This window comes from Xenopus laevis, chromosome 7S, assembly GCF_017654675.1.
Source record: "Xenopus laevis strain J_2021 chromosome 7S, Xenopus_laevis_v10.1, whole genome shotgun sequence".
Taxonomy (NCBI): Eukaryota; Metazoa; Chordata; class Amphibia; order Anura; family Pipidae; genus Xenopus; species Xenopus laevis.
This window is the reverse complement of record NC_054384.1, coordinates 24,881,471-24,894,314: the sequence shown is the minus strand read 5'-3', so window position 1 is coordinate 24,894,314 and position 12,844 is coordinate 24,881,471. Positions and strand designations below refer to the sequence as shown.

Below are 12,844 nucleotides of genomic sequence, written 5' to 3'. Positions count from 1 at the left end.
CTTTGCTTGTGTGAGGGCTGTGATTGGTTATCCTTCTCCTACTGTACTTCTGGTAGGGACTGTTCAAACACAGGCACCATAGCAGATCTATATGGAGCCATTTTTAAAGTCATTTTTATTCCAGCGCCTACAGTATTAAGGGGGAACTTCACTTATGCTATATGTCTTTTAAAATGGGGAACCTTGATAAAGATTTCAGCAGTGCATTTGATTTTTTTTTTCATTTTTTATTGAAATGTTTATATTTTACAATGATTGAAATGTTTATAGGTGTATGGTGAAGAAGAGATAAGGATAGACAGAAGAAAGCAGAAGCTTAAATAGAAATGGAGAAAAAAAACAGAAAGCATAGGAGACTTCTCATGAAACCTACAGTTATATAGTTACAAATATATGATTTTTCTTTTCATTCCAGAGCTCTTAGGTGCTTAGGCTTTTCAGAAGAACAGTTGTGCATTCTGATTTTTACATGCTACTTGTGGGTGGTATAGTCATGGAGGTCAAAAATGCATAAACGATGGAATGACTGTTCTTGTTGAGCAATGTAGCAGAACTAAGAGAGTAAAAAATGAAAAAAATAATTAGTTTGTTCTTTGAATCCTTAATTATACCAGATTTTATATAAAACCCACCCAAGTTCAAGTTAATGACGGCCACATATCTTAGGGTGGGCTACACTTCACCAGCAATGAAGTGAGACGGGTCTACCTCTTTTTCTGTTATTGCAGAGAATGGGGGAACTATTTACAAAACTGATATGGGATCTATGATCTTGAAACCGTTATTTAAGAAGCAAGCATTTTGTTTTCCATGGTACAGTACTATTTGTGCTGTGATAAATTGCTTTTCTTTCTAATAAAGGGGCAGAACCTCATTCTAACAGATATTAACGAAGCAGGTGTAAACATGTGTTGATGACAATACAATAATATATATATATATATATATATATATATATATATATATATATTGTGGTAGAGTGACTAGGAAAAGGTGGCAAAAGGTCACTCTAGCCTTTAATTTCTCCCCAGGTACTGAGTTAGGCTCCAGGAAGGGAGTTACTAAACAGAGAATTAGTGCTCTGTTTAAAGACTTTAGTAGCCAGGGACTCCATTCCGCAGATCCAGTCCGGAGATTGGAGTTCACCTTCCACAGGAAAGCTGTCCTGTGGAAAGACTATTTAAAGTTAATTGGAATAGGAGAGTGTCTCTCTCAACAGGGCACAGCAGGTAGGAGACCTGGCTGTGTGAGGAACTCCCAGAGGAGCTGGGAGTGCTGCCTGTTACTGCAAGAAGCAGAGGGAGCCCGTGACTCTCACAGAGATATTGTGAAGAGAGTGAGGAAGCCAGGAGGCTGAATAAGCACTACAGGAAGGAGTCCTGTGAGTACAGGGGTGAGCCAAACCATTTCTTGTGCTGTTTGTCCACAAGGGGCCCAGTCTAGTCAGGGACTGCTTCAAAGTGTGAAGGTAGTGCCCAGTGGGCTAGGTTTTATTTTTATTATTTGTTTTGAATGATAAAATGGTCACCCCTGGGTCTGTGCATTATTGACGGTGTATGTTAAAGTTGGAAAATAAACCTTTGTTTTCCTTGAAGAAACTGTGTGTCCCTGTCTTTATGCTCCTTTCTCCTATGCTGCCTGCTCACCATTGACTAATCCCCCCTAAAAGTTACGTGGTCAAGCCGCCAGCTTGTCACTATATATATATATATATATATATATATATATATATATATATATATATATATATATATATATATATATATATATATATATATATAATTTTATTTTTTTTGATTAATTGATTTAAGAAGCCCCCATTTCCCACCCAAATTGCCTAAGTTCCAATGCATTCTACCATAGCTCTTTGGCAAAAGCAGCACCGAAACCCAAAGGTTTCAGGCATCCCTTAAAATAAATTAACATAACTTTCATTTATTGTGGTTTATTCATTATATAAGTGTGCCAAATTGGCCTGTCAGAGAGTATCGGATAAGAATTGCATGATGCTTATAATTCTATTAAAAGAACAATTTAGTATGTAAAACAAAGTGAAGTAGATGATGTTCTTGAGATAATTCAGCTTTGTTTAATGATATTGTAGAGATTGTTATTACGCTTTACTACCACAAGGAATTTATTTAGGGTAATCTCACATTGGATTGTTTTGGTCAGTGCAGTGCCATACACAGCAAGTGTCGCATATTTCCAGGCTAATGCTTAGGGGCATGTTTATTAAGCTTTGTAAAATAAAAAGAAGACTAAGAATAAACCACACATCAACACTTTTAACTTTCTGCCACATTGTGTAAATCTTGTATTTATCAAGCTGTTTCTTGAATGTGAAGCTGAGAGTAAAATTCTGGTGTAAAAACACCACTTTTTATGACACTTTTTAATTAAAGTTTAAATTATTTGAGGGTGCCAAATGTTACGTTCCCCCAGTGATTCTAATCACTTACCTGATATCCTTGGCAGGTTACCTATTAGCAAAAAAATTGTTTTAGCCTGGGCTATTTCTGTAGAAGCTCATGGGCATGACCTGCCATCATCTTTTATCTTCTTTTCTTGGGGTGCAGACAGGCGCATGAGCAATTGCAGCTTTTTTGTGTTTGGCTTTGGTTCTACTACGCATGTGCCCGTAACAGAAAAGGATGGAAGAAGCTGAAAATGGCGACAGAGCTTCTACAGAAATACCCACTGTGGCATTTTTAAGTGAATAGGTTGAACGTCCCTGGATATCAGGTAAGCAATTATATTATTAGTGGTGCCTAACAGTATGGTACCCCTAGTGATTTAATCTTTAGTTGTCCTTTAAAGTAGTAAAATTGAGAGTAAATCCAAATACACACTTTAAATCATGCACCTTCATAAATTACACCACTTTTTACATGTCTTCTTACTCAGGAATTTTTTCTCGGCTTCACTGAAAAAAATATAATAGTCCGGGCTTCTTTTGGAATTGATATGGACTCCAGTCATTTAAAGGCACCTGTTAGTACTGGTTTAAAGATTAGATTAGCTCTTTCACATTGGTGTTGAATGGGAAACAGGACACATACCTCTAGATTAACGGTAGAACAACATTACTGCTGCTTCAATCATCTCCTTGCTTGAGCTCCATCCTGTGCGTGTCCCATACCCATCCCAGTCCATTGATGCAAAGTCTCCACACTGTCTGGGGTTTCCTTCAGGGATGTAACCACCTCCTCCAATGCAGTGCTGAAAGAAATAAAAAGGTCAGCCTTCTCCCAGGTCTGGCTTGCAGCTTTCTCTGAGGAGTCAGAGTCAGTAGTTCATAGCTGGATGACTATAAAACATTCCACTGAAACTGAATGCATTGCTGTGGTATACTACACAGTGCTGCCACCAAGGGGTACTGCAGTATGAGGCCCCAATAGATGTAAAAATGAACTGTATAAGTTACGTTGTGTACAGGTTATGTTTCACTATTCCTACATTGTACTTGTTGGCTGGGCCCTCCTCCCATGGGCCCACATAACCAATGGGAGAGTCCACTTGATTTTGTTGGCACTACAGGATATTTATGATGTGAAAACACCCACCACCATGCTGATATTATTATATACCCATTGTTGTGAGTTGTAAATAAATAGGATAGCTGAGAAAGGTGCTAATCCAGATTGTGGCAAGCCTAGGCAAACTAAAATTACACCTTCAGTGAACCTAAGTTCAGAAAAGGCCAAAGGAAAATACTAATAAATGACTTCTTAATCACTGCATTGGTGAAAAAATGAGGGTTTAGTGGCCCTTAAAAGTAGGGGTGCACAAAGGGTATGCTTGAGTTAACCAGTGGACATCATAGTTATAGTTATAGTTCACAGCTTTATTAGATTATGCTCCTGATTGCTCTTTTATTTCTTAATTAAAATATATTTGAAGAGCAAGTGTTGTTCTGTAACTGTTCTCACAGTAATGTGAGTTATATTTCTGCCACAGATCCCAGCTAATATTCATGAGGTGTGTAGACTCCACAGTAGAGTCTGGGTACACCTTCTTTAAAGTGAGACGGACAAAAAACCATTCCCCCTACTCAAGCAAATCCACATATATCCAATCATTCTGTTATATCATGCTAGATGGTCTAACTGATCTTAGATCAGCCTCATATAAACACTGTGGGGTGGTCGGTTTGTAAATGTTTGACATTTTTTTACATACTGTAACAATGGTAAACAAAACGGATTCTTGGATTTACCAAACAAGCCATTTGTTCCAGATATTTATATTCCTGTTAAATGATGCTATATATTTAGTGCAATGCTTGTTAATTTCTGGGATTATTGTATTCATGTAGTGTTGGAGCTCAGAGGCAGCACTGAGCTGTAGCATTCCATCGAAAAGAATAGTGCTCCACTGCTCAAAGTCATTGAAAATAATCTGAATTTACATCTGTTCTGACTCATGTTTCAAATCATTAAACCTTGTCCTGACTGTCAAAGTGTTAAAGAAGAACTAAACCCCAAAAATGAATATGGCTAAAATGCCATCTTTTATATAATGACTTATTGCACCAGCCTAAAGTTTCAGCTTCTCAATAGCAGCAATGATCCAGGACTTCCAACCTGTCACAGGGGGTCACCATTTTGGAATGTGTCTGCTGTTGAAATGTTTAAGGGTCATCACAAATTATAAAGCAGAAAATGAGGTTGCACTGTAATATAAACTGATGCTACAGGGCTGATTATTAAATTCTGATTCTAGTTGCACTGGTTCCTGTGCTGTCGTGTAGTAATTATCTGTATTAATTACTAATCAGCCTTATATTGTGACATTTCTATTCTATGTGTACTGTATATTGTGAGTGGGTCCCTAAGCTCAGTAAGTGACAGCAGCACAGAGCATGTGCAGTGAATCAGCAGAAAAGAAGATTGGAGCTACTGTGGCATCTTTGGAGACACAGATCTTCCCTGCTAAAGGGTTGTTGTTGCCTTGGGCTGGCACAGAAGCCCAAAACATAATGTACAACAATTCTAATCTACTTCTTTAGTTATGCTTTAGTTCTCCTTTAAACAAATCTAAAAAGTGCAATTGCCAGAAGTGTGCTCTTAAAATCGTTTAAGGCTTTTATATGTAACTTTATTGACTTACAATTACAGACTATATAGACTTTGTTTTTTTTACAAATATTCAGGTGACTGTGTTAACCACTACCATATATAGAAAGTTCTGGAATTCTCCTGATTAGATCTTAGTAAAAATGTTGACTGAGTTTATGGAACTCAGAAGTGAGGTTAATACCATTGCATTAACAGGGGGGTATGTTATTTCTCACAGTCCACAAGTTTCAAGAGTGTATCATGGGACACTCAGCATCGCTAACCAGCAATTATACGAATATTTTATTGGCTATGAAGATTTTCATTCATCCAGGTCATGGTATATCTAGTATAGGTAAATCTAAAAACAACTGGACTTGCTGAGTAATCAATGAAGACGTTTCACTACTCATTCGAGTAGCTTCTTCAGTTCAACTGACTGGTGTGGGAAGTTCTCGGCATATAAACTCTTCCACTAATCCAATCACAATGGCACATTGTAACTCTTCAAAGAGAAGATATCTGAAACTCACAGAGGTGTTTATTCTGTGTAGTTATTGTGATAGGATTATCCAATGTGTCATGCAATGAATATTCAGCAAGTCCAGTTGTTTTTTGAGATTTACCTATACTAGATAAAATATTTTATTGGATATTCCATTTTCTTGTGTATTTAAACAGTGAAACCTCAATTTTAAATGCACCGATTTTAAGCTTTCCCACATTTTACATTGTTTTTTTTTTTGGTCAATATGTTCTTTTCCTGATTTGACATGTTTTCCCAAATTTTACATAAAATATTTGTCCTAATTGTCCCAACAATTGGTGTTTGTCCTCTGTGAATGTCATTGGTGAAATAAAGATATTTTAACTACTAACCAGAGGCATACTTTGCCATGGCGCTGTCTCTAAATAGACTATTCATATCAGCATCTCATATAGTCCCGCAAAAGAACTTATTGCTTTAGGTTGTGCATGTGAGTGTAAGAGAGGCCTTGCACGTGCCCCCCCCCAGTAGTGTTACATTAATGCTGCACTGCTTAAATCCTTGCTCATAACACAGTAAATAATGTATCTAAAATTAAAAAAATTACTTAAGAGTTTTATATGCATTGAGTACTTGAAGACTAAGGACATTTTCCTGATTTTACACTTTCCCAGATTTTCCCAAATGTTTTCCTAGTCCTTTGAAGAACTTAAAATGCTGTATTTATAATATATTGACGCTATTAAAATATATCTTACATGCTCCACATTGCAGCCTTTCACCTTCACTCCTGAGCAAAGAGCAAGTGCAGCTCCCTCAGTATTAATAGCTCGGAACTGAATAAAACCGGGGGTAAATTCATCTGTATAAGGGAGAAATAAGTCATTAATACATAGGGCACACACGCCATAGTATTGATCTGATTCCAGTGTATATATTGTAAAAATAATGCTCATTTATACACAACTTACTGCTTCCAAATGATGAGTACAGAGATGCTGTCTTCTCGGTGTTGCCAACGTCATAGACTATTGGCTCAGCAGGTCCATTGTCTCCTAAGCATTTTCCAACACCATATTTCACAGGATATTTCTAAGGAGAAGCAATCATTTGTAAATGTGTTATGGCCACACATAGGGGCAGATTTACTAAGCGCGAGTGAATTTTTGAAGTGAAAAAAGTTTGTATTTCAAAGTAATTTTTTGAATACTTCGACCATCGAATAGGATACTACGACTTCGAATTTACTTCAACTTTGATTCGAAGTAAAAATCGTTCGAATATTCGACCATTCGATAATTCGACTTCATACTTCGCCAAATTAAAGCTACCAAAGCGCAATGTTAGCCTATGAGGACCTTCCACAGCACTTTTCCAAGGTTTTTTTGATCGAATAGAAATCCTTCGATCGATCGCTAAAAATCGTTCGAATTGTTCAAATCATTTGATCGATCGAATACGCTAAAAAATCCTTCGACTTCGAATATCGAAGTCGAAGGATTTCAATTAGAGGGTCACATTTCGAAGTTTTTTTAACTTCGAAATTGGACCCTTAGTAAATCTGCCCCTTAGTGTACATGATGATCAGTATGTGCTTCACATGTGTGTTACCTTGTAAAGTTGAAATAGATTTCCTCCTTCTTCAGTAAGGAAGCCGTTCTGTGTACGATATCTCAGAATTGAGGAATTCCTCCACATAACCATTGGTGTCTTATTGGGCACATGCCAAACAGCCACATTCTTGGCCTCAATGTCATAATAGCCAGGATTCTGGAAATATAAGGGAGAAACAATATAATAATGGACCTTACAACAACAACCACATTTAGGGGAAGATCTATCAAGGGTCGAATTGAAAATTCGAAGTAAAAAAATTTTCAAGCTATTTTAGGGGCAGATTTACTAAGCTTGATTGAATTTTCGAAGTTAAAAAAGTTCGAATTTTGAATGATTTTTTTGGATACTTCAACCATCGAATAGGATACTATGGCTTTGAATTTACTTCGATTCAAAGTAAAAATCGTTCGAATATTCAACCATTCAATAATCGAAGTACTGTCTCTTTAAAAAAAAAAACTTCGACTTCATCAAATTAAAGCTACCTAAGTGCAATGTTAGCCTATGGGGACCTTCCACAGCACTTTTCATAGTTTTTTATTATCGAATAGAAATCCTTCAATCGATCGCTAAAAATCGTTCGAATCATTCGATTCGAACTATTTCATTGTTCGATCGACCGTTTTCTATTCGATCGTTCGTTCCAACGAATACGCTAAAAATCCTTCGACTTCGATATTCAAAGTCGAAGGATTTCAATTCGAGGGTCGAATTTCAAAGTTTTTTTAACTTCGAAATTCGACCCATTGTAAATCTGCGCCTTGGCGTACTTCGACTAGGGAATAGTCCAAATTCGAATTGAAAAATGTAAGTTTTTTTTTTAAATACTTTGAGTCAAATTTGATCAAACTTCAGTTCGAACGATCGAATACAGCCTATTCATCCGGAAAAAAACGTAATTTTGTTTGGTCTTTTTTTATTCGAATTTTGAAGTTCAAAAAAACTCCTGTTACTTCGAAAATCGACACTTGATAAATCTGCCCCTTAATGCTGATTTAGGTTTACATGGAACTAGTGTTATTGATGGGGAAACCTGGGTCTCTCCATTGTGTTCAGGTTTAGGTACAGTATGATATAACTAAGGGGTAGGGATGGGCGAATTTGACCCGTTTCGCCAAAAATCCGAAATGTCACCGACGCCCATTAAAGTCTACGGGCGTTTAAAAAAAATTTGACACACGTCTTTTTTTTTTTTTGTCGCACAACGTCATACAAGTCTATGGGGGTCATTTCTGCGGCAAAACAAGGTGAAAAAATTCGCCCATCCCTACTAAGGGGTTATTCACCTTTCAAAAAAATATATATTTTTTTTTCAGGTCAATTGTTTTCAGATAGTTTACCAGGAATGAAGACCTTTTTTCATTCTTTTTCCATTTGTGACTATTTTTCCTATACTGTTTTGTCACAATAGAAGAAAGTAAACCATTTTTCCACTTCCCACCCCTAATGTGCATATGCAAGTTAGGATTAGGATTCAGTTCGGTATTCGGGCAAAATCTTTCGCCAAGGATTGTGGAGTTCGGCTAAATCCAAAATAGTGGATTCGGTGCATCCCTAATAAAAATATATTGCATAAAACAGCTCATATGTAAAATTTCCATTTTAGGATCCCCTGGGATCCTATGATTCAGACAGCATTGTTTCTTTTTGCTTCCACACTTCTTCCTGTTACAGTTAGAGCTGTAGTATTTCTGGTCAGGTGATCTCTGAGGCAGCACACAGATCATCACAAAATGGTGGTTCAAGGCAAGAGATGTAAAATGGCAATATTTACTAATATATACTGTATATACCAGATTGGTAATATTCTTTAATATGCCATTTTATATGATATAAACTATCCGTTGCTTAAATATTCATTTGGGTATAGTTGTCCATTAAAGACAGCTGTTACTGATAAATGACTCTCTCTCGAATCAGAAACTGACCTATCTTTCAAGAGGATGCCCCGGGAAATTTGAAGCGTTATGGGGTACCTGGTTAAATGTGCAAGCTGGTTAACTGCCTATACACTACTTAATGGATATGACATTTTATACCTTACCTCCCCTCCCCCCCCTCTCTCTCAACTTTCTCCCTTTTCTATCTCTTTATTGCTCTTTTAACTGTGTTATGTTTTAAAACTTTAAATAAAAAACTTTAAAAAAAAAAGACAGCTGTTAGCGTACAATAGTTGCAAATATTCTACAGATGCTTTTCGAAAAATACATCAACCAATGTAGCAAATTGTAACCATTCAGAATGTGCACCTGCATTCCTGAGATGCCAGACTGAAACACCAGAGACAGGAACATTCAGATTTAATCTTCAATATTGGAGAAACAGTGAGAAATAAAGCATGGAAAGCAATTTTAAACAAAATCAGCCCATATCAAAGTCAACAGCCCACATCGTTTCACTGATTACATTCATTGTACAATCTAGACTTTATTTATTTTTTTGTCCATTTGTGTAAAAGAAATGGTTCTGATTATCTGCATTTAACTACTTTGCATGGAACTTGCATTGCTTTAATATCCCAATGTGTTACGGCTTAGCTTAGTTTGGTCTTGCCCAAGAAGCCACTGTTCCTATGGCAGCTGACTGCAAGTTTCCTTGTAACCACCAAATCACTTCTCTTGTGTTATTAATCCCTGACAATATTTAGAATGAATGTCTCAGAACTCGTCAATGTCTGTAGAAATGAGCAATGCTCTTAATGGTTTTGTCACAACCATCAAATTCTTAGTGATGACACATGCTTTTTTGTATTTATTAAAGTGGTAATGTTGGTTTTATATAAATATACAAATAGAGTTGTTGAAAAACATATATACGTCCAGATACCTTATAGTCATCACTTGTGGCTCCTTCAGGTAAACCAAAGGTGGCATAGTTTGCCCAGTTGCCATCACCTCCTGGATTTTGTATATTATTTCCTTGCTGTGAGGACCAGCGATCACCCTCAGTGCACTTCCCAAACAGGTTATTCTCGTGGACACTGGCCACCAAAGTCCATCCTCCCCCGTTAGTTGTCATGTCACAGAAAGTTTGATAGGCCTCACCTTGTTCAGTGGTCAACGAGTATATGCCATCTGTAAGTGGAAACCATCAGAATAAGAAAATAAGGCTGTGTAAGTTGGTTTATTGTATACTTGCAGTAGAGCTAGAGCCATTAATCTCTACTCTCAAGTGACACTCTATTTGCTCACTAGCCTAACTTATTGTCTTGCTTGTTTACCACACTTTGCCACATTTATTATTTCTCTGTGGCCAGAGTTCTTATGGTAAAGACTGTAAACTCTCAGATGTCTAATATATGACCCCTGCTCTATTTGACATGTACATTAAATGGCTCTTTATTTGTACATCTTCCTAACAGTGTTTCTCAGAAGAACCTAAATAATAACGGACCTGAATTCAAGGAGTCTAAAGTGTAGGCTTCTAACTTTTTCCCCAGAACAACTGAAAACTGGAGAGGCCATTGCATTACAGTAGCCTGTTCTACTTCTTTTTCCCCTCTTCATTGGTATAAGGATATTAACCGGTCCCAGACCACCAAAATTGATGTAATTGAAGCACAGTAATGCGCATGCACAGCCCATGGAACTCCTAAGTAATTCATCACAGATGGGGTGGGAGCACCCGTAGCAGGTACCATTGGCCAGTGTGTTTTCCTAAAGAGGAGCAGGGGCTGGGGTTGATGTACCAACCCCGATTCTATGTCACACAAATGTGCATATTGATCAAGACAAATACAAGAGTCCTCTGCACTTAACCCATTATCAATATATTTAAGACAGAGACATTTTGTGCATACTGCTACCAAAAAATGTCTTACCTGTGGTCACAGCCTCATTGCACCCCAGCCTAATGGTTTTAAAAATTAGTGGTGAGCACAACTTATTCTTGTTTGTGCATATTGATCAAGCTGGGGCACTTGCTGATAATACTCATGCTCAAGTTCCTATACGAGTCTAAACAAAGGGGTGTTGTCCATTTAAGTAGTAACATAGTAAGTTAGGTTGAAAAAAGACAAAAAAAAATGTCCATCAAGTTCATTCTTTTAACTTTTTTTAACCTGCCAGTTGATCCAGAGGAAGGCAAAAAACCCCATCTGAAGCCTCTCCAATTTGCCTTCATGATTCCAAAATGGCAATCGGACTAGTCCCTGGATCAACTTGTACTGTGAGCTATTTTTGGTGGGTTACCTTTGGCTGCTGAGTCTGACTTTTTGATCTCCATGCAGCTCCTGTATCCATAGCCATAGCCGCCAGTTGGAAAGCCACCTGAACTGCCAGGGCTGCTGCTGTCTGCCATATCCTCTGTCCAGCATGCCAAAAGGTTCAGAATTCTCTGCTTCTTTTCAGAAACTGATGCTTGGTCTAATATTTAAATATAAATACAGTCAGAAGGTGAAACACAAATGAAAGCATTCACCAGAAGGCGTATGATGTTTTGTCTCTGTGTACCAAAAAAATGCGGGAATTAAGCTGTAAGGTTCATGCCTTGGATGGATTGTCTGAAATGCCATAAAATCAGCTAATTTGTATTATGCAGTAGGTTGATGTTTCCAGGAAGAAAAAACAATATATTGTTTTTTTTAGTAAACTAAGTTTCCCCAGGAAATGCCTCCAAACATGAAACGTCAAAATACTGCGGAATTGCTTGGCAGTTTAACATATGTTAGTAGAAAATCAGTAGGCCACAAAGTGTTACGGGATACATGGTAAACAGAATTTTAATTTTGTGATCGACAACAGCTCATCATTTGCCAGATGCGGCACCATTTCTACCCTGTTTGACGCAGAGTGTTTTCCCCAAGAAGAAAAACCTCTCTAAATCCTGCCATTAGCTTTGCTTGCATGCTCCTGTCTCTGTGTGTGCAAAGCGGATTTTGGCCCGAAAATGTTGAAGCTTTTTTTTTTTCTAAAATCTGCTCTGTGAGGTTAGTAAAATTTGGATGCAAATAAAGTGAACAGCAAAGGCAATATTGGCCAAGTGCCATTAGCCTTAGGATGCAAGCTTGTGATATAGGAGATCAAATAAATGAGATAGATCACTGCCATTTATGCAAAAATAAGAACAATTACAGCATTGTGGGAAAACAGTTTTCAGGTAGGAATTTTATAAAGCAAGGTAGCACGTATTTCCATTTTTAAAAGCCACTTACCGCATTCTCTAGCATTGCTCCTTGGTAATACTAAGACAAAAATAATTAGTGCGTAGGCCAACATCTTGCTCTGAAAGATAAAGTAGAAAGTATTTCTAAATTGCATTGAAATGTTAGAAATTAGTCATATGCTCATATAATAATTAATAATCTAATAACTGCTGGTGTAATAATGGATCTGGTAGTAGAGGAGAATGGGACTTGCCTCTTGACAGTTTTCTTCTTTCTGGTAGACACCACTATATATATGGGTGGACTTCCAGACCTGTTGATATCAAAATAATTTTGCTATGTTTGATAGCATTTCTTGGCTACAATTCTCCAGGAAATAATACATGCAAATATATGCTTACTTGTCGGGTTTCATAATAAATAAACATCCGGCACCATAACTAAATATTTCCACTAAATCAACAGCATTTATAGAGATTAGAGAACCTGAAAAGGTAATAGAAAGTTTATTAGCACAGCTATAACAGATGGTGGGTGTAAGAGGTTTCTAAAAAGGTAAGAAGAAGAAGCTGTAAA

General features: G+C 37.2%; 1 protein-coding gene across 1 annotated transcript; it reads right to left on the bottom strand.

The window, feature by feature from the left end:
• Nucleotides 1-206: 206 nt before the first annotated feature.
• On the bottom strand, nucleotides 207-12,514 carry LOC108697931 (intelectin-1-like). The gene is made up of 8 exons (XM_018228407.2): nucleotides 12,317-12,514; nucleotides 11,355-11,528; nucleotides 9,991-10,238; nucleotides 7,159-7,317; nucleotides 6,519-6,639; nucleotides 6,306-6,409; nucleotides 3,063-3,222; nucleotides 207-553 (listed from the first exon to the last, which is right to left on the bottom strand). The coding sequence occupies exons 1-7, from the start codon at nucleotides 12,420-12,422 to the stop codon at nucleotides 3,070-3,072; spliced, it is 1,065 nt and encodes a 354-aa protein (XP_018083896.1). The 5' UTR covers nucleotides 12,423-12,514; the 3' UTR covers nucleotides 207-553; nucleotides 3,063-3,069.
• Nucleotides 12,515-12,844: the final 330 nt, after the last annotated feature.